Raw genomic sequence first — 20,757 nt, 5'->3', positions numbered from 1 at the left:
TTCTCTGTCGTACCTCACTACATGATTATGTCCAATACAATTTTTAATAATAAACATATGATGAATGAAGAATTACTAATCTCAAACATTCATCTCAGTTTGGTAACTCCACACAGACTTCTCATTGTTAATCTGGTCAACTTCCTATTTATTCCGTTTATTAAATATCAGGGCAAAAACTGCAGAGGAGAGAGGAGAAACTGCTGCAGAATACCAGAACTAGATTATGTGGTAAAGTAGAGCCGCAAAACTGATTTGGAGTGACCTGGAAAGAAAAGGGTGGGAAGTAGAAGGTTGGCATGGATGACAAAGACATTGCACTACATAGGCGTAGGAGTGGCTGTGTGGTAAGTAGCTTGCTTACCAACCACATGGTTCCGGGTTCAGTCCCACTGCGTGGCACCTTGGGCAAGTGTCTTCTACTATAGCCTCAGGCCGACCAAAGTCTTACGAGTGGATTTGGTAGACGGAAACTGAAAAAAGCCCATCATATATATGTGTGTGTATATATATATATATATATATATATTGATTGATTGATTGATTGATTCTAGTTTCAGCTTATGAGCTGTGGCCATGCTGAGGCACCGCCATCATATATATATATATATATATTTATATATATGTATGTATGTATGTATGTGAGTGTGTATATGTTTGTGTGTCTATATTTGTTCCCCTAACATTGCTTGACAACCGATGCTGGTGTGTTTGCATCCCCGTCACTTAGCGGTTCGGCAAAAGAGACCGATAGAATAAGTACTAGGCTTACAAAGAATAAGTCCTGGGGTCGATTTGCTCGACTAAAGGCAGTACTCCAGCATGGCCACAGTCACATGACTGAAACAAGTAAAAGAGCAGAAAGAGTAAGAGTACATTGTCAGAGAGCTCATAGATTCAAAAAGCAGCTGCTGTTTTCAAAGATAAAATCTGGTAAACTTCATTCCATCAGCTCTTGCACAAATCTTCATGCTAAGAAATATCATGGAACAGTGCTTAGAATAGTGAACTCTGAAAAGTGCTTTGACACCACCTACTAGCAACTGCTTGAGAAAATTGCTCAACCATATAGTATCCCCAAATTGTACGTCTTCAAGAATCTCCACAAAGACTCCAGCAGAATAGGTACTGGCCATACTGAGACCTTTCGCATAATTACTGGTGTTCATCAGGGCTGCATCCACTAGCTCCTTCTTAGTTGTTGACTTTGTGATGAAGAAAGCAACTAGTGGAATCATTGAAAGACAGTGGTGAAGAGGAATGGAAAGGGTTTGTGATCTGACCCTTGTTGATGACATCACACTGTTGGTAGAAACAACATCTGCACCCTAAGAACTAACAAGCAAAGCTCAATGAGCAAACACTAAAAGACTGGGATCAGAATCAGCTGTGAAAATTCGTATGTGATGTTAATTAATGCCATAACACAATCTTTTACCTTCATTGGATAGCAAGCAGATTATGGAATAAGCAGACAATTTCTTGTAGCAGGGCTTTATGAGCAATCATCATCATCATCATTGTTTAACGTCCATTTTCCATGCTAGTATGGGTTGGACGGTTCAACTGGGGTCTGGGAAGCCAAGAGGCTGCACCAGGCTCCAGTCTGATCTGGCAGTGTTTCTACAGCTGGATGCCTTTCCTAATGCCAACCACTCTGTGAGTGTAGAGGGTGCTTTTTACATGCCACCGGCACAGGTATCACAACTACAATTTCCATTTGATATTTATATTGATGTTGATGTACTTGACTCAATAGGTCTCCTCAAGCACAGGTCACCCTACAATCCAAGGTAAGCACAGCAGGTCGTTCTGTAAACCAAGGTACTTTGGATGGGCTGGTGCTATGCAAAACTGGTGCAGGAAGCAGCCATGAACTCACATTATTTGTCGGGTCTTTGCAGTCACAGCATATATCCAGAGATCTCTGTGTTTCGTCATTGTCTCTGTGAGGCCCAATATTCGACGGTCATGCTTGACTGTGATATAAATAGTGGCCATATTCCAATATATGTGCCAAATCTGGGCAACAACAAACACTGATACTGATGTAAAGGTTCAGCGATATAGTGCGGTAGGTCTTCCAATATTTTATACAGTTGTGGAACATGGAAAATGTCAACCATGGTGACCAATAATCTTGACACATTCCACTAGCAGTGTCTATGGAAGATCCTCAAAATTACTTGGCTAAATGGAATTATGAGAAAATCCTTCTGTGAAACAAATTCCAACCACTGCAAAACATTGTGGTGTTGTATTGGTTTTGTCTGGTAAATCCCATTTTGTGTCTGCTGGTCCTGTGCCATGCAATGTCTGTAATGATTTAAACTCTGGAAGAAGGAAAAAGGAAAAGGATTTGTCTAACAACTCCTGGAATTCAGAAATTCCAAAAGATTTAAAATACATGAGAACCGATTTGACAGGCATGAGAACCATGGTAGGTTGACCATGTTAGAAGAGGGTCGTTGCCTTATGTGTCTCACTTTGTAGGAGGATCTAAGTCCAAGCTTGTATATGTATATCAGAGGCACCTACTGGCCTTGTGTGTCCCTGGACCTGCACTTGGAAAGTCCTGTTTTGGTTTTGTTTGCGGAGCAGCATGTATATTTGTGTGTGTATTGTCAGCCAGTTCCCACATTATTCTGTAAGGAGCAGAAGGCCATGAGCATTTCATGCCAGTGGATGTGATCTTGGGCCACATCCTTGATTTCAGACCAAGTGAGACTGACTGTTTTCACTTCATCCTCCCCAGGTCTTCTTAGGCCATCCAACTTACCTCTACTGGCATGGATTGGACAGTTCAACAGGATCCAATGTATCTGTCTGATTTGGCTTGGTTCCTACACCTGGATGCTCTTCTAGGAGCCAACCAATTTACAGTGTATTGGGTAGGTTTTCTGGGACCAGTTCCAGTGAGGTTGGTTTACTACTTGTAAATAGGAGGGTGTGATGATACTATTGTTTCAGCTTTACACAAACACACACCCATTTATATAGTTTCAGTCAGCTCGTATTAAAGTTGAAATCTTAAACATTGTACCCTTAAGTCCATATTTAAAGTAATCTACCTTCATTCCTAACTAATTACAGGTCACGCAATGCATCCAGGTGCAACACCCCACTTATCTCATACTGAAGTCCTACAACCATGCAGTGATGTACATTCATTCACGTAAAGTTACTAACAGCAGAATTGTTAGCATGCCGGCCAAAATGCTTGGCGACTGTTTCATCCGTCTTTACGTTCCAAATTGAAGTTCCACCGAGGCCGACTTTACCCTTCACCCTTTCGGGGTCGATAAAATAAGTACCAGTTAAGTACTGGTAGTCGATGTAATTGATTTAACTCCAACTGAAGTTGCTGGCTTTGTGCCAAAATTGAAACCTATATATAATTTCTAATCTAGTTGACTAATACTTTTTTAACCATTTACCTCACGTTTTCGCTATACAATCTAATACAAACAATTGTCTTCTGTATAAACATGTAATATTTATTTTATAAACAAGATGATTGTCTTAGCGAATTACTTTCAGCCTAGTGTTATCTTGTTTACTTATAGTAGTACTTTCCTTGTCGCCAAAACACACCACTGCTACTACGGCTTGCTTACCATTTAGTAGCTAATGATTTCATTGGATTAGGTAGGCACTTAATTAAATCAATTTGCGATCTGTAACGACCCGTAGGTGAATGGTGAAACTCAATCTTGACAGAATTTGAACGATAATCCTCGTGAAAACAAACATTTGGTGTGAGACTTACCTCGATTTTTGTTAATATGAGGAGAATATTAAAAAACAAGGAAGGAAATAGTCATTCTAAAAATATACATTTTCATAAAATTACATAAAATAGAGAAAAGTTAATTGTTGATATCCAAAGTTGCGTTTACAATCAATATATTGTTACAAATATAATAGTAAACAAGATTAAATTTTAAAAAATCAAAAACAATTTTTAATAAGCATAGAATTTTTTTTTTGCAAAACGAAGATTTCGGTTATTTATTGAAAATGCTTGAGAAACAGAAATGTAAATAAAGGGCAAACATTGTCTCGAGAAGAGCGTATGATTTTCTGGTTTTCTGTTTTCTGTGAGATGGGAAAAGACTCGGAAAATAAAATTGCGGGAATTTCTTCACGTGATGTTTATTTTGAGTGTTTCAAAATGGCTGAACAGGAAGTGGTTCTGAGAGTTAAGGATAGGTTCTTATCTAGGCAATGTTAGATATCTTCCCTCACGTACACTACGTAACACACACACACACACACATACATACATACACACATACACACATACACAAGCGTTCTCTCTCCCTCCCCCTCTCTCTTTCCCTCATACACACACGCACACTCATAAACAAATGCATACACACGCATGTGCATACACTTACGTGTTCTAGCACACACATACATTGCTTATGTAAAATCTATTACACACACACACACACACACGCGCGCGCGCACCTCGCATTATTACGTATAGTAGTAGTGGTGGTGGCGGCGGCGGTGGTGGTCATGGTTTCCGACATGTCGTAATTCGAATAAAAATATTCATATTAAAGAAATAGATGTCAAGTAAAAGAGAAGAGCCATAAAACTAGAAGTTTGAAACGGAGGACATTGCTAATTAAGGAAATTCTGCGACTTTATAGGTAGATTACGTATGCCGTGAAAAGAAAGCTTCCAGTTTCCGCTCCAACCGTGGCGTCTGTCGCGACGCAGCCTCTCCTTCCACAATGGTGTAACTCCGCAACGGTTTGTTTTTTTTCAACCGAAAAAATCTTTTTTTTTTTTTTCTAGTCGTCATAATTAATAAAGAGTTGCATGAACAGTCGAGTGTGCCATCCTCCAGGTCACCAACCACCACCACCAACACACAGCCGGTCCCCCTGAGCTCTGAGCAGCAGAACCGCATGATACCCGGGGTGTCGCGTCAGTCAACCCAGGATGGAGCCACCCACATGCAAAACGGCAGGATTAGCGAGCAAGGGGTCCACTGCTGCCAACGTACGGGATTACCTCTCCAAACATAAGCTCCCTGTTATCACAAGGTCAGTAATCTTTATCTGTTTATCTGTGTCATGTCTTCGTCCGCCCCAGTCAACATGTGTCACGCCATCCAATCCACCCTTGCCTCTCTCTCCTACAACAACAACAACAACAACCACAATAACAAAGGCAACACTGCTCCGTGCCAGCCACCCACAGCATGTTAGAAATAGCACTAAAATCTCTCCGAAATACCACGATAGCATCTGAAATAAGGAAGGACACATTGGCCAATGTAGTCCTAGACGCACCTCGAAAATGACCCAATGGTCACGGTTGGAATGCCTTCTCTGTTAGGCTTGCTCAATAAAGGCTGTCCTGGGGTTAAACAGCAACACTAACAACAACTTTATTGCGAGCCAATTAGCGAACCTCTACATGGTCGTTTCGTCATGGTAAAAATAGCAGCCAAATCTCCCTTAAATCACACCTACTGTGCTTAAAGACAGAGAGAGAGAGAGAGACAGAAATTAAATGACACGTTGATTAATCTAGACTTGGAGACATAAGTGTGGAAATAAAAGACAAGATGGAACGTTGCTTTTATCCAGTGAAAGCTGACCTGACGTTGAAACCACAGTTGTTCATTCATAAACAAGTGGACATCCCCTCCACAATATATGGACACCACTACAGACTCCGCTTGTGTCATTTCATTACATAATATTTTAATGATGATTCTTTCAATATATTTTTACCTATGCCCCCCCCCCTTCACCTCAACATATACATTTGTCGTTGTTGACTGTTTAAGTCTTCCATAAGGCTAGAAATAGCAGCCAAATGGAATTAAACGGCGGAGCCTCTACGTGGGCAGCCCCCCCCAACTGCTAGAAATAGCAGCCAAATGGAATTAACGGCGGAGCCTCTACGTGGGCAGCCCCCCCAACTGCTAGAAATAGCAGCCAAATGGAATTAAACGGCGGAGCCTCTACGTGGGGGCAGCCCCCCCCAACTGCTAGAAACAGCAGCCAAATCGAGCCAAGGAAACCTGTACGTGGTGGTAGCTCGACCTGCTAGAAATAACGGCCAAATTAAACAAGCGAGAAAGCCTTTGCGTGGTGGTAGCTCGACATATTAGAAACAGCCAAAATCCAGCTAAGGAAAACCTGTATGTGATGGTTCGGCCTACTAGAAACAGCAGCCAAATTGAAACCAGCAAAGACTTTGATGAACTGTGGCAAAACAACAAAGCAACATTATGAAAGATGTCATATAATCGAACGATATATTTCGTTTATTGGCAAAATAACAGAAATTTTTATTTTTCAATCGAAGAATAATTATTTGATTAAGGTGTAAATATAGTAGTAGTAATAATAGTAGTAGTAGTAGTAAATTCTAGGTAGATTCTGATCTAGTAGACCTATGAACGAAAGTATTTTGGCCGTGACCATTCCTTCGGTAGGAGGGAGGAGGGACATCTAGGACTATGTTGTCTAATATGGCTGTGATTTGAGGGTTACTTGGTTGCTATTTCTAGCATGTCAAGCAACCACTTATAGGCTTCCCCCCCCGTTGTCTTGTCTTGTAGTAGTAGTAATAGTAGTGGTAAGACAGCTGCTGGTTCTGAGAAAGTCTTTTAGTCTGGAAACCAGCCAAAAGGTTTTGTCAGCACCCGACAGCATCTTTACCAAAGTGTTCTGTTATTGTGTTACACCTGGAACCTAATGTTAGTGTGTATAAATACATACATACATGCACAGTATATATATATTTATGCACATATATGCATATGTAGATGTATACATGTGTATATGTATGTGTGCGTTTGTGTGTATATATATATATACACGCACATGCAAACATACATGCATATGTAAATGTATGTGTATTTATGTGTGCATATATATATATGAATATATATATGCTTGTATGTATATCATATACTTGTATATATGCATGTATGTATGTATATATATATATATATATGTATATACAAACGTGCATATGTATATACAAACGTGCATATGTATATACATACATATATGTACATGCACATATCATCATCAAAACGGACGCTAAACGATGATGATGATATGTGCATGTACATGTATGTATATACATATGCACGTTTGTATATGTATGCATGTGTATATATATATATATATGCATACATATATGAATGCATGTGTATATATACATATATGTATGCATGCATGTGTATATATACATATATGTATGCATGCATGTGTCTATGTATATATACAGATGTATGCATATATAGGTGTGTGTGCGTGTAACCGTTAACCATGTTGGTGATGATGTTCTGTTATTGTTGTCTCTGGAACTTGAAGTTGCATGTAAAGGTTGTACAGAGCTGCTAAAACAGATACTACAGTGCAACACAACGATGTTGCTCTGGTTCATCTGCTAGAAACAGCAGCAAAACACCCTTCAGACTACATATCTTTCTTTTTTGAATAATAGAAAAAAGAAAAAGGATACATTAGATGAGTTAGTTCTTGGAGGTGGCTAAAATGACAGGATGGTCATAACTGGAACCACTATCATCATATATATATATATATATACACATATATAAAAAATATGTATTATAAAAATTCTCAGTCTAAAGCTATCTTCTTGATCAGGTGTGAACATACCTACGATCAAAGACTGGTTATTTTCTAGAACAGTGTAACCCCTATCAAAAATATCAAATGTATCCGTTTAGAGATGGTTGGGTGCATTTCAAAGGAGATTTATCTACTATTTCTAGCAGATCAAATGACCATGTTCAGGCTCTTCTATTGTACTGTCATGATTATGTATCATATAGCTCAGTTATATATGTGGCTATTTATATATGTGTGTAATTAATACCTCATACATTTCAATAACATGATGCAGTTTATACGTATATTGATAGGTGATAGCACACAGAACTCTCAGCCCCTGAGTCACTTTGTTGCTTCTGCTAAATATTAATAAATATATATAGGCACAGGAGTGGCTGTGTGGTAAGAAGGCTTCTTTCCTATCCACATGGTTCCAGGTTCAATGAGACTGCGTGGCACCTTCGGCAAGTGTTTTCTACTATAGCCTCGGGCCGACCTAAACCATGTGAGTGGATTTGGTAGACAGAAACTCAAAGAAGCCCGTCGAGTGTGTGTGTGTTTATATATATATTGTACATGTATAGATACATACATATATATGTGTGTGTGTGTGTGTGTGTGTGTGTGTGTGTGTGTGTGTGTGTGTGTGCTATATTATATATATATATATATATGTATATATATATGTGCATATGTATATATATATATGTATATATATATATGTGCATATGTATATATATATATATATGTATATATATATGTGCATATACATATATATGTGTGCATATATATATATGCATATATATATATGTGCATATACATATATATATATGTATATATATATGTGCATATACATATATATATGTGTGCATATATATATATGCATGTATATATATGTGCATATATATATATGTATATACACATATATATGCACACATATATATACATATATGCACACATATATATACATATATATGCACACATATATATACATATATATGCACACATATATATATACATATATATGCACACATATATATACATATATATGCACACATATATATATACATATGTATGCACACATATATATATACATATGTATGCACACATATATATATACATATGTATGCACACATATATATATACATATGTATGCACACATATATATATACATATGTATGCACACATATATATATACATATATATGCACACACACACATATATATATATGCACATATATATATATATACATATATATACACATATATATATACACACACATGCACATATATATACATATATATGCACATATATACACACATGCACATATATATACATACATATATATGCACATATATACACACACATATATACACATATATATGCACACCCATATATATATATATATTATATATATATACATACACACACACACACACAATGTATATATACATATATATATATATACACACGCACACACAAAGTATATATATATATATATGTATAGATTCAGATGAATTAGGTACTTAAGTTGAGGCACCAGAATTTAATACAGTATTATCCATACAATTTCAAAATAAGGTGATTAAAATCAACATAAACAACAGGATATTCAGAGGTAATGCAGTACGATCGTTTCAAGTGACTACATTTAATAGAACAATGCAATCGTTACAGCAATTTAAATGCAGAGCAATCCCCAGCTGCATAGATACATAGAGTTAAGTTCAATTAAATGGAGTTGCTTGAAACAATCGTACTGCATTAGCTCTGAATATCCTGTTGCTTATCTTGGGTGTTTCGACCCTTTAGAATTGGAATTTTTGAAAAGTAAAAATTTTGCATTATGTAGCTTGTTATTCTCTTTAAGTGAGCATTTTTCTGGTTGAAATACACCGAAAAATGGTGACACGGCAGTCAAAAAATCGGGATTTTCGTAGAAAAAAAGTACCTTTTTGATGTAAATAATTTTTGGTGTTAACATGGTCAGATTTGAAGAGCAAGCCTTCTTCTATCATACTCTCAATTTTGGTCAACTTGCGCTGCAGGGTCTCGGAGGAGATGGTGTTAGTTGAAGGCTACCAAACCTGCCGCACACAGACAACTTCAGCTTTATATATATATATATATATATATATATATATATATATAATATATATATATATATATATACATACACACACGCACACACCCATATAAATGTTTGTGTGTCAGTGTTTGTCCCCTCACCATCGCTTGACAACTGATGTTGGTGTGTTTACGTCCCTGTAACTTAGCAATTCCGCAAAAGAGACCAATAGAATAAGTACTAGGCTTACAAAGAATAAGTCCTAGTGTCGATTTGTTCGACTAAATGGTGATGCTCCAGCATGGCCACAGTCAAATGATTGAATATCTGAATATCCTGTTGCTTATATATATATATATATATATATTTATATATATATATGGCGTTAGGAAGGGCATCTTGGCGTTAGGAAGGACATCCAGCCGTAGAAACATTGCCAGATCAGACTGAGCCTGGTGCAGCCTTCTGGCTTCCCAAACCCCAGTTGAACTGTCCAACCCATGCTAGCATGGAAAGCGGATGCTAAACGATGATGATGATATATATATGTATGTATACATATATAGGTATAGATATACATAGAGAATTGACATGAATCCTGATGGATCCATGCAATCCGTGTGGGCCTGGAAAGTGGCTGTAAAATGATGAAAATTATATATCATCATCGTTTAATATCTTCCTTCCATGCTTGCATGGGTTGGATGGTTAGATAGAAGCTGGCCTGGTAGGACCCTGCTCCATGCTTCTGAGTGTGTTTTGGCATGGTTTCTATGGCTGGATGCCCTTCCTAACACCAACCCCTTCACAGAGTGGGATGAGTGCTCTTTAAGTGGCACCTTGCATGGGCGAGGTCTGTTTTGGCTTGTTTTTTTTTTACATCTGGATGCCCTTCCAAATGCCAACTACTTTACAGGGTGGACTGGGTGCTTTTTAAGTGGCACCTGCACTGGCAGGGTTCACCAAGTGACTTAGCAAGACAAGGAGTGTTTGAGAGGGGAGGAGGCATTAGAGGAGGTGATCTTGTGTCAGATGATGATAGATTAGAGTGTGATAGAGAGGCAGAAACAGATGCCTTGCTGTAGAGGAGGTCCGTGGTAACCCAGAGAAAAGAAGAGAAAGAGAGCAAGAATGAGGGCAGAAACATTTACCTAGAGAGAGAAAGAGAGTGGGAGTTAACAAGATATCTATTTCTCTCTCTCTCTCTATCTATCTATCTATCTATCTATCTATCTCTATCTATCTATCTATATATATATATATATATATGTTTCTTTATTGCCCACAAGGGGCTAAACATAGAGTGGACAAACAAGGACAGACAAAGGGATTAAGTCTACTACATCGACTCCAGTGCGTAACTGGTACTTTATTTATCAACCCCGAAAGAATGAAAGGCAAAGTTGACCTCGGTGGAATTTGAACTCACAACGTAACGACAGACGAAATACCGCTAAGCATTTCACCTGGCACGCTAACGTTTCTGCCAGCTCACCACCTTCTCTGTGTGTGTATCTCTCTCTCTCTCTCTCTCTATATATATATATATAGTGAACAGCAACCCACTTGTATTCTTTCTTTATAGATAATATAGGATGGGGGCACCCTTAACATTTTGTTTCTTTTGCTGCCTAACACTTTGGCTGTTATTCTCTCTCCACTACCATCCCCTCACAACAATAAGTGTGTTTTTGCTGATGTACTTTGACTGCCACACTTTGCGTTATAGGAGCTCTCTTTTGAGTTACAAGTGCTAATGCCACAAACACACACACACACACACACATATTTTCATGTTGCTGTAGTCTACTCAGCCGGCAAAGTGAATACTACTGGTAATTCAAAGGGGTAGCCTCGTCACATCCTGTGTGTCCCACTGAATCCTGAGAACTACATTCAGGGAACACGAATCTGTGGAGTGCTCAGCCACTTGCACATTAATTTCATGAGCAGGGTGTTCCATTGATTGGATCAGGGGTCGTCAAAGGGGTCTGAGGGAACCCCTAGGAGTCAGCGAGGAATTACAGGGAGTTTATGATAGCCAAGGGGTCAAACGGGGTCAGTGTGCAAAAGACCAGCTCACCCAGATGAACTGCTTGAAATACTTAGTCAGTGCCATGTTCATCCATCTCATTGATGCTGTCAATCTCTCTATATATAAAGCTGAAGTTATCTGTGTATGGCAGGTTTGGTAGCCTTCAACTAACACTATCTCCTCCGAGACCCTGCAGCACAAGTTGACTAAAATTGAGAGTATGATAGAAGAAGTCTTGCTCTTCATTCCGTAGAAGAAAAAATTCAAATTGGACCATGTTAACACCAAAAATTATTTACATCAAGAAGGTGCTTTTTTTTCTATGAAAATACCTGGCTAGAGGGGATCAACACAGAAGGAGAAGTGGCTAAAGGGGGTCAATGCAGAAGTGGCTAAAGGGGGTTGATGGTCAAAAAAGTTTGGTGACCCCTGGATTGAGTCAACTGGAACCCTCATTGTCATAACTCACAGAGTGCTGGTGTGTGTGTGTGATGGTATGTGACCAAGTAGTTGGGGTGTTGCACTCATGATTGCAATTCACAAATTGGCAGTGTGTTGTGTTCTTGAGCAAGACACTTTATTTCATGTTGCTTCAGTCCACTCAAGAGCAAGTGGATAACTCAGCAACAGACTGGCATTCTGTTTAGGGGAAACCCAAGCAATGCCTTCCTGCCAAGCCAGTGAGGTGTGTTGGTGGACATCTTTCTAAAGCTAAACAGTGCAAGAAAGTGCATTGTGACGAGCCATGTATAACATCTGATAATTTGGTTGATACAGAGATATACATATGTAATATATGTATGTAGATGTATAATTAATACCATGTATTTCAGTAACAAATCTGCTTTATATTTGTGTATACAATTAATATCTCATATGTTTCAGTAATAGATGTAATTATAAATATATGTGTGTGTGTGTATATATGTACAGTCATTTTCCCATAATATTTCAGTAATAAATACGTTTATAAAGACATTTGTATTTTTAACTTAATGAGAAATACAACGAAACACACACATACCTGTGCATACACACACACACACACACATTCCTCTGCTTGTTCAAAGAAAAAGATATAAAGATTCAAAATAAAGCCTTTGATGTTGCTGGAAGTAAACATAGAATTTAAACAGAATTAACTCAATAAAATTGTGTCCGTCTCTGTGTTTGTGTGTGTATATACATATATATATATATGTGTGTGTGTGTATACACATATATGTGTGTGTGTGTGTGTATACACATATATGTGTGTGTGTGTGTGTATACACATATATGTGTGTGTGTGTGTGTATACACATATGTGTGTGTGTATGTATATATATATATATATATACATATATATATATATATATATATATATATATATATATATATAAAGGAAATAGTGATAATTTTAATGTCCATTTTTCCATGCTTGCATGGGTTGGACAGATTTTATTGAAGATTTTCTACAGCTGGATACTCTACTTGTTGCCAACCCTTATCTGTTTCCAAGCAAAATATTTTCTCATGGCCAGAGATATTCTCGCACAATATTGGAAATGAATGACACTGCTTGTATGACAGTGACACTCATTTACAACTGTCAAGTGATGTCAAGACAAGGAGACGATCACATACACACACACACATTCATATAAACAAGATGGGCTTTTTTCAGTTTCCTTCTATCAAATCTATTCACAGGGCTTTGGTTCGGCTCAGGGATTTAGTAGGAGATACTTGCCCAAGGTGCCAAGCAGTTGCACACAGTCACCTACACTTCATGTGTGTGTGTGTGTGTGTGTATATATATATTTGATTTAAAACTGTTAATTGAATTTTTCCCTGTAAGTTTTGGAATTATGTTCCTTACTATTATATATATATATATATATATATAAACAATGGGTGATAAAATGCTAGTTTTAAGTGTGGCAAAGTCACCTAGTGGTGCTCAGAGAGATCAGAATCTTAAATTTTAGCTTCATTCGGTTGAGCTAGGCAGAAGAAGGACAGTGCGCTAGAAGGACGATCAGAATCAAGTATATACAGAAGAATGACAGACAAGTGGTAATAGGTGTCAGGAATGTATTCATATGAAAAGTTGTGTATATAATTTGCATGATGTAATCATGTCAGGTCTTTACAGCTGTTTCAAATGATTACTGACTGGTTGATGTAATAATGCATTTTATGCACTCAGGTGCAAGAGTGAGGTAATGTTCTAGGTATACATAGAAGTAAAGTACAATGTTAGTTTATCAACTTTAGAAGATGAAGGACACCCTTCATCTGCAGAGAATACTGTGGCTTTCTTGGAAGGTGATATCAAAGTCCATGCTTGTTGTTATTTTACTTTCTTACACAGTTCATGTTGTAGCATATTTACAAAGATACAATTTTTCATGTCCTCAATTTCATCAGTTACCATGACAATTTGACCTTGTGATATGTTTTTGGGTCACATATTTTGTTTCCGTGTGGTTTATTTCTGCGAGCTGGCAGAAACGTTAGCACGCCGGGCGAAATGCTTACCAGTATTTCGTCTGCCGTTGCGTTCTGAGTTCAAATTCCGCTGAGGTCGACTTTGCCTTTCATCCTTTCGGGGTTGATAAATTAAGTACCAGTTACACACTGGGGTTGATGTAATCGACTTAATCCATTTGTCTGTCCTTGTTTCTCCCCTCTGTGTTTAGCCCCTTGTGGGTAGTAAAGAAATATATTTTGATCTTTACTGCTGAACTCTGAGTGTCCGTCAGCATAGTTTGCGGCTGATTTCTGTAATGAGCACAATGTCCTATGAAAATCAGAGATGTGCTCATTGTTAATGTTAGCACCACCTTTCCAACCAATGCTTCTTGATAACTATTTTGGGACATGCTGTGAAGAACTTTAACAAAGGGCGTCAATCAAGGAGATACCTTGTTTGATGTCCTTCTTGACTGGAACTCTTAGAGGTGGTGACATCAGGGCTTTACCATCTCAATATATTAGTAATATCAGTCACTGCATCTGTCCTCTCTGTGCACTGGGTTGGGTAAATTCTTTCTGCACCAGTTGCAAGTGAAGGCTTCAGAACATCGTTAGTGGTTTCCTGGTTTTTCTGTCTGAAGCTGTAGTTTAAAACTGAGACAACTAATGTGTTTATGCCTATTATCTTACTTCTTGCATTAGGTTCAGTTTTAATTAATATCTGCAGTAGTCTTTTCTAATTTTCTCCTTCTTTTCTGTTGTATTTTATCAGTTTCTGTTAAACCTAAGTCTCTGGTTCTGGTGTCTAGTGTCTGCAGCTAATTTAATCTTCTTCGTTTTAACTAATTTGCTTCTTCTTGTTGCATCATTAGCACATTTGTCTAATCCTTAATTCATTTTTTTAGGAACAATTTTTCAGTAGATTTATTAAATAGTTATTGTCTCTGTAAATATTTTATAGTCATCCATGTAGAGGAAATGGTTTATCATTTGTGTGTGTGTGTATGTGTGTGATTGTGCATGTTTGTGTCTCCTTGTCTTGGCATTGTGTGATAGTTGTAAAATGATTGTCACTATCATACAACCAATGTCATTCATTCCCAACATTCATGAACATGTCTGGCCATGGTGCGGGGAGGAGGAAGTATTTCTTTGCTTGGAAACAGATTAGGCTTGGTGACAGGAAAGGCATCCAGCCCAATAAAAATCTGCCCCAATAAACAACATCCGACTCATGCAAGTATGGAAAAATGGACATTAAAATGATGACTCATTTTTTGCATTAATGTCAACGAAAGTTTCAGGCTGGATTTTGCTCACATCAGTCTCACTGGTATGGAAGAAGTGGCCTGTTAACCCTTTACCATTTAAACCAGCCATATCTGGCCTAAATATTCTACCTGGTTTATATTCAAACTTGTTAGATTTGGCTTCTCACGGTCATAGCATCATTGTAAAAATAAACAATCGCATCATCAAAATCTTGAAGCTACAAGATAATGCATGATTAATTCAGAGCAATGTGAATGAATGACTATTACATTTTGACAAAGTAATCTGGGTGCTGAAGGGTAAAGGTCATCATATTGATGTTACACATATTGTAAGGCCGGTGGCACGTAAAAAGCACCAACCGATCGTGGCCGCTGCCAGCCCTCCCCACCTGGCACCTGTGTCGGTGGCACGTAAAAAGCACCCACTACACTTACAGAGTGGTTGGTGTTAGGAAGGGCATCCAGCTATAGAAACACTGCCAGATCAGACTGGAGCCTGGTGCAGCCTCCTGGCTTCCCTGACCCCGGTCGAACCGTCCAACCCATGCTAGCGCGGAAAACGGACGTTAAATGATGATGATGATGTAAGGTGGTGAGCTGGCAGATATGTTAGCATGCCGGGCGAAATGCTTAGCAGTATTTCGTCTGTCTTTACGTTCTGAGTTCATATCCTGCCGAGGTCGACTTTGCCTTTCATCCTTTTGGGGTCGATAAATTGAGTACCAGTTGTGTACTGGGGTCAATCTAATCAACTGGCCCCCTCCCCCCAAATTTTGGGCCTTGTGCCCAGAGTAGAAAAGATATTACACATGTGTTAGATCTGTTAGTTACGTTTATTGATGTTAGTTAGTTAGTTAATTTGGCTCAAAAGCAAATAGCAAGGCCATGTAGGGGGACATGGAGTTAAGTACAGGGTGGTGTTCATGTAAAGAGTTCAGGCCACTTGAGGTCCAGGGAGGCTTTGAACAAAGCGGTCGTCGGCATCTTCACCATCTCGTCTGGCAGCTTGTTCCACGGATCCGCAACCCGGACGGAGAAAGCTCCTCTCCTATGTTTTAACTGACAAGGTATCCAAAAGTGAAAGAAGAGTACATTGGCCAGCTAGGTACACTCACACATTTTTATTTACACAGAAACAAATTAAAAACATTTTCTCTCGTACTTCCCAAGAAAAAAGGCAAAAAACTGCAGAACTTTGCGTTTCTGCAAGTCATGTTGTCTCAATAAACCACAACAGGATATACGACACACCACAGCAGGAAATACTTTCCAACATGACATTCCTCCACAAAAAATAGATTGCGTGGGTGTGGGCATGGCTGTGAGGTAAGAAGTTTGCTTCACAACGACAGGGTTCCGGGTTCATCCTATTGCATGGCAATTTAAGCATTTGTTTTCAACTATGCCCTTGGCTGACCCAAGCCTTCTGAGTGGATTTGGTAGATGTAAACTGAAAGGAGCCTTTCTATATATATATTTCTATATATATATATATCTATCTATCTCTCTATCTCTCTATATATATAAACGGCAGTTTGTCTGTGTGTGTTTCTGTGTGTCTGTTAGGTTGTACCCTCACCCTGACCACGGCTTTCAACCGATTCTGATGAAACTTGACACACACATAGCCCAATGTCATAATTCAAAACTAACACAGTGAAAATTTTGAAAAGTTCCCCCAGTTCTGAAAAAAATCAATAAATTCGACATGGGGTCGAGAATCAGAAACACAAACCAGACTGTCTAGGGGACGCAACTCGACCTTTTTAACTCTCAAAAAAAATTTACCATCATTTTTTTTCCATTTTTTGGCTATAACTCTGTAAAAATGCTTTATAGTTATTTCCCTTACAAACCCGAGCAACGCCGGGCGATACTGCTAGTATATATATATATATACAAAATGTAGAGGACTGACCACTAAAGAAATGGACAGCCTATATGCTTGATATAGACGTCAAAATCACCATTTTCCACGAAGAATGTGTTCTCAAGAAAAAATTCAGCAAAAAAATCAAAGTGTAAAAATGTATATATATATGTGTGTGTGTGTGTGTATGTGTGTGCTTGCATCTGTGTTTGTCCCCCACCACTGCTTAACAACCGGTGTTGGTGTGTTTACATCCCTGTAACTTTGCAGTTCAATGAAAGAATAAGTACCAGGCTTAAAATAAGTACTGGGGTTAATTCGTTCAACTAAAATCCTTCAAGGTGGTGCCCCTGTATGGCTGCAGTCTAATGACTGAAACAAGTAGAAGATTAAAAAAAATAGAGATTGGGATATAAAATTACTTTCCACAGATAAAGGTACTGAAATTTTGAGTGGACATAACTGATTTCCACACAAAAAGGGGTCAAGTGTGTTAAGTCTTTTGGGTATATTAACCAATAATTGATGTGTTATTTCTTATTTCTTTATTGCCCACAAGGAGCTAAACAAAGAGGGGACAAACAAGGACAGACAAATAGATTAACCCTTTAGCATTCATATTACTCTGTCAAATGTAAAGCCTGTTTAATTACATTGTTTTAAATTAATTGTACAGCATCTTGTAACTCTGAGATTTTGATGATGTCCCTGTTTATTTTTAGAATGACTTTGTAGGGTAGGTGGGAGAGGTCAGAGCTGGCTGGTTTGAGCATAAAACAGGAAGACAATTTTGGCCTGGTATGGCCGGTTTAAACACTAAAGGGTTAAGTCGATTACATCGACCCCAGTGCATAACTAATACTTAATTTATTGACCCCAAAAGGATGAAAGGCAAAGTCGACCTCGGCGGAGTTTGAACTCAGAACGTAATGGCAGACGAAATACCGCCAAGCATTTTGCCCGGAGTGCTAACATTTCTGCCAGCTCGCCACCTTTTTTTATTTAATTAAGGTGTTATTTCTGTTGGCTATAATAATACATCATTCACATTTATTTTTAACGATTATCTATTTTATTCTATTCTGCAGACCCAAGGTGACTAATAACTCCAAGACTGCACTAAGCGGTAGCAGTACAGTAACAAACACTCAATTATCAGATTCCGTGTGTCCAGGAAAATCCCGTTCCAAATGTAAATATCGACAAACATCTATCGAAACGTAAGTCTTGTCTTATTTCACATATTCAGGTGACCTTAATTTATTTATTTCCTTGATAGTTTGAATGTCAAATTTAGAGTTTTCTGTTTATACACACACCCACACACACCACTCCTAAATGACATCCTTCATTCTTATCATTGTTCACCATTAACCACCACTGCTATTCACCATTCACTATGTTCATCCCCGCCCCTGCCCAGTATACATCTGATAACCTCTACCCTGTGTTTCTATCTTTCTCTTTCACTCCATCCCACTCCTTATTACCTTGCTCATTCTTCCTGATTTCTTCTGTCTCTATGCTCTCTTTTATTCATGTTCTTGTACATGTTACATTAAGGGTACCCTCTGGTACCCCATCACTACTATATTTACCTCTCTTTTTAGCACAACCCCAGCCACCTTCACCCACGTAGATGTAAAATACAAAGTAGCCATGGGTTTTGTTGTTTGTTCCTTCTTGATCCACGCCTGGCTCATAAGGGCCGGTGTCCCGGTTTCCTTGGCATATAGGTTCTCTACCTGGACGGGACGCCGGTCCGTCACAGGTGAGCTGCAAGATGCAGGAAGAAAGAGTGAGAGAAAGTTGTGGCAAAAGAGTCAGCAGAAGTTCGCCATTACCTTCTGCCGGAGTCGCGTGGAGCTTAGGTGTTTTTCTCATAAACACACACATCGCCCGGTCTGAGATTTGAACCCACGATACCTCGACTGCGAGTCCACTGCTCTAACCCCTAGGCCATGTGCTAGCCATGAGCCATGAGTTTCTTCAACGACAACAAACATATCCCTGCTCTTCCCATCATAATTCAACCTCTCAACATCTCATATGAACCAACCACCCTGTCTGTTATCCACCCTCTCAGATGAAGTATCTTTTTGGTCTTTTAAGCTACAAGGCAGCTTTTTAGTGCTGGTGCCATGAGAAAAAAGCACCCAGTACAATCTTTAAATTGGTTGCAGTTAGGAAGGGTATCCAGCCATAAAAATCATGTTAAAACCGAGACACTGGAGCAAGACATGTTCCTCTAACCTGTTGGATCATGTCAAAATGTTCAACCCATACCAGCATGGAAAACAAACACAAAAATGATAATAACAGTGGTGTGGCAGGTATTGTTTTGTTTTGGTTAGTCCCTGATGCCCTTTGTGGACAAGAACAATAACATCAGTTTGTAGTTTCTTAGGGATAACAAGATGAATGCCCTTGAGAACTAGTGATGTAATGATTGCTAGTTCTGCACAACTGTCTGAAAGGTTGTACTGTTGACTTTTCCGAGAGGGTACTCTTCAATATGTCGGCTTTAAGCATAGCTAGGGTGTCGTCATCGTTTTAGTTTCCCTTTTCAACATTGCCAGTGTAAACCCATCTGGAAAGCCATGAGCAGTGATGGTATTGATGTTGTATTTACTACCATCCGCAATCCCAAGGTCCTCCTTGTTTCATCCTCATTGCCTGATGAAATGTCTTTTCTGGCTGGTAGGATCAGATTCATGTCAAAGAGTAATGACCTACTTGACCAGTGGTTCTCAACTGGGGTCTGTATGACCCTTGGGGCTCCATAGAAGACATAGTTATTAAAAACCATGTGCAATAAATCGGTTATACTTCTATAATATACAAAATATATTAATTTTTAATACAAATATTTTTCTATATTTCCACCTCATTTCACATTTAATGTGAAATGAGGTGGAAATATAGAAAAATATCTGTTGAATTTCCATGCTGTTGGAATGGTCTCTGTTATGGAAGAAAATTCTTCACTTTTAATTCTTGTCAACATTAACAGAGAAATGGATAAACCTGAGTGTCCATTTAATTGATTTCCAGGGTTTATTTGTGATGCTCTGTATTATGGTTTTAGATCTCAGCAGGGTTGATATTTTTTTGGTCTTTTATCTTTCCTGAGTCGATGAAGTAAGTAGCTGTCATATACTAGGGGCCAATTTAAATGACCTCCAGTATATGACTGTAATATTTGCCCTGGTGTCTAAATAAAGAATCAACATGTTTCTTTGTGATTATGAAATATTGTAGGACTTTAGATTGTTGTAAGTCGCATGGCTGTCAGGTATAATAATAATAATAATAATAATAATCATCTTCATCGTTTAGCGTCCACTTTCTATGCTGGCATGGGTTGGACGGTTCAACTGAGGTCTGGGAAGCCAGAAGGCTGCACCAGGCCCAATCTGATCTGGCAATGT

General features: G+C 38.4%; 1 protein-coding gene across 2 annotated transcripts in view; it reads left to right on the top strand.

Moving 5' to 3' along the window:
• Window positions 1-4,493: 4,493 nt before the first annotated feature.
• The window catches only part of LOC115221783 (F-box only protein 15), a 42,036-nt gene continuing 25,772 nt past the window's right edge, over window positions 4,494-20,757 (top strand). Inside the window, exons 1-2 of one of the 2 annotated variants that reach the window (XM_036511020.1) lie at window positions 4,494-5,060; window positions 18,415-18,546. In XM_036511020.1, coding sequence (XP_036366913.1) covers window positions 4,957-5,060; window positions 18,415-18,546 — 236 coding nt within the window. In that variant the 5' untranslated portion in view covers window positions 4,494-4,956. The remainder of the gene's footprint in view (window positions 5,061-18,414; window positions 18,547-20,757) is intronic. The other variant, XM_029792011.2, reaches the window with a different exon arrangement.

The sequence above is a fragment of the Octopus sinensis genome, linkage group LG18 (assembly GCF_006345805.1).
Source record: "Octopus sinensis linkage group LG18, ASM634580v1, whole genome shotgun sequence".
Lineage (NCBI taxonomy): Eukaryota > Metazoa > Mollusca > Cephalopoda > Octopoda > Octopodidae > Octopus > Octopus sinensis.
The sequence above is the reverse complement of the archived record's forward strand: the minus strand, read 5'-3'. Positions and strand labels throughout refer to the sequence as shown.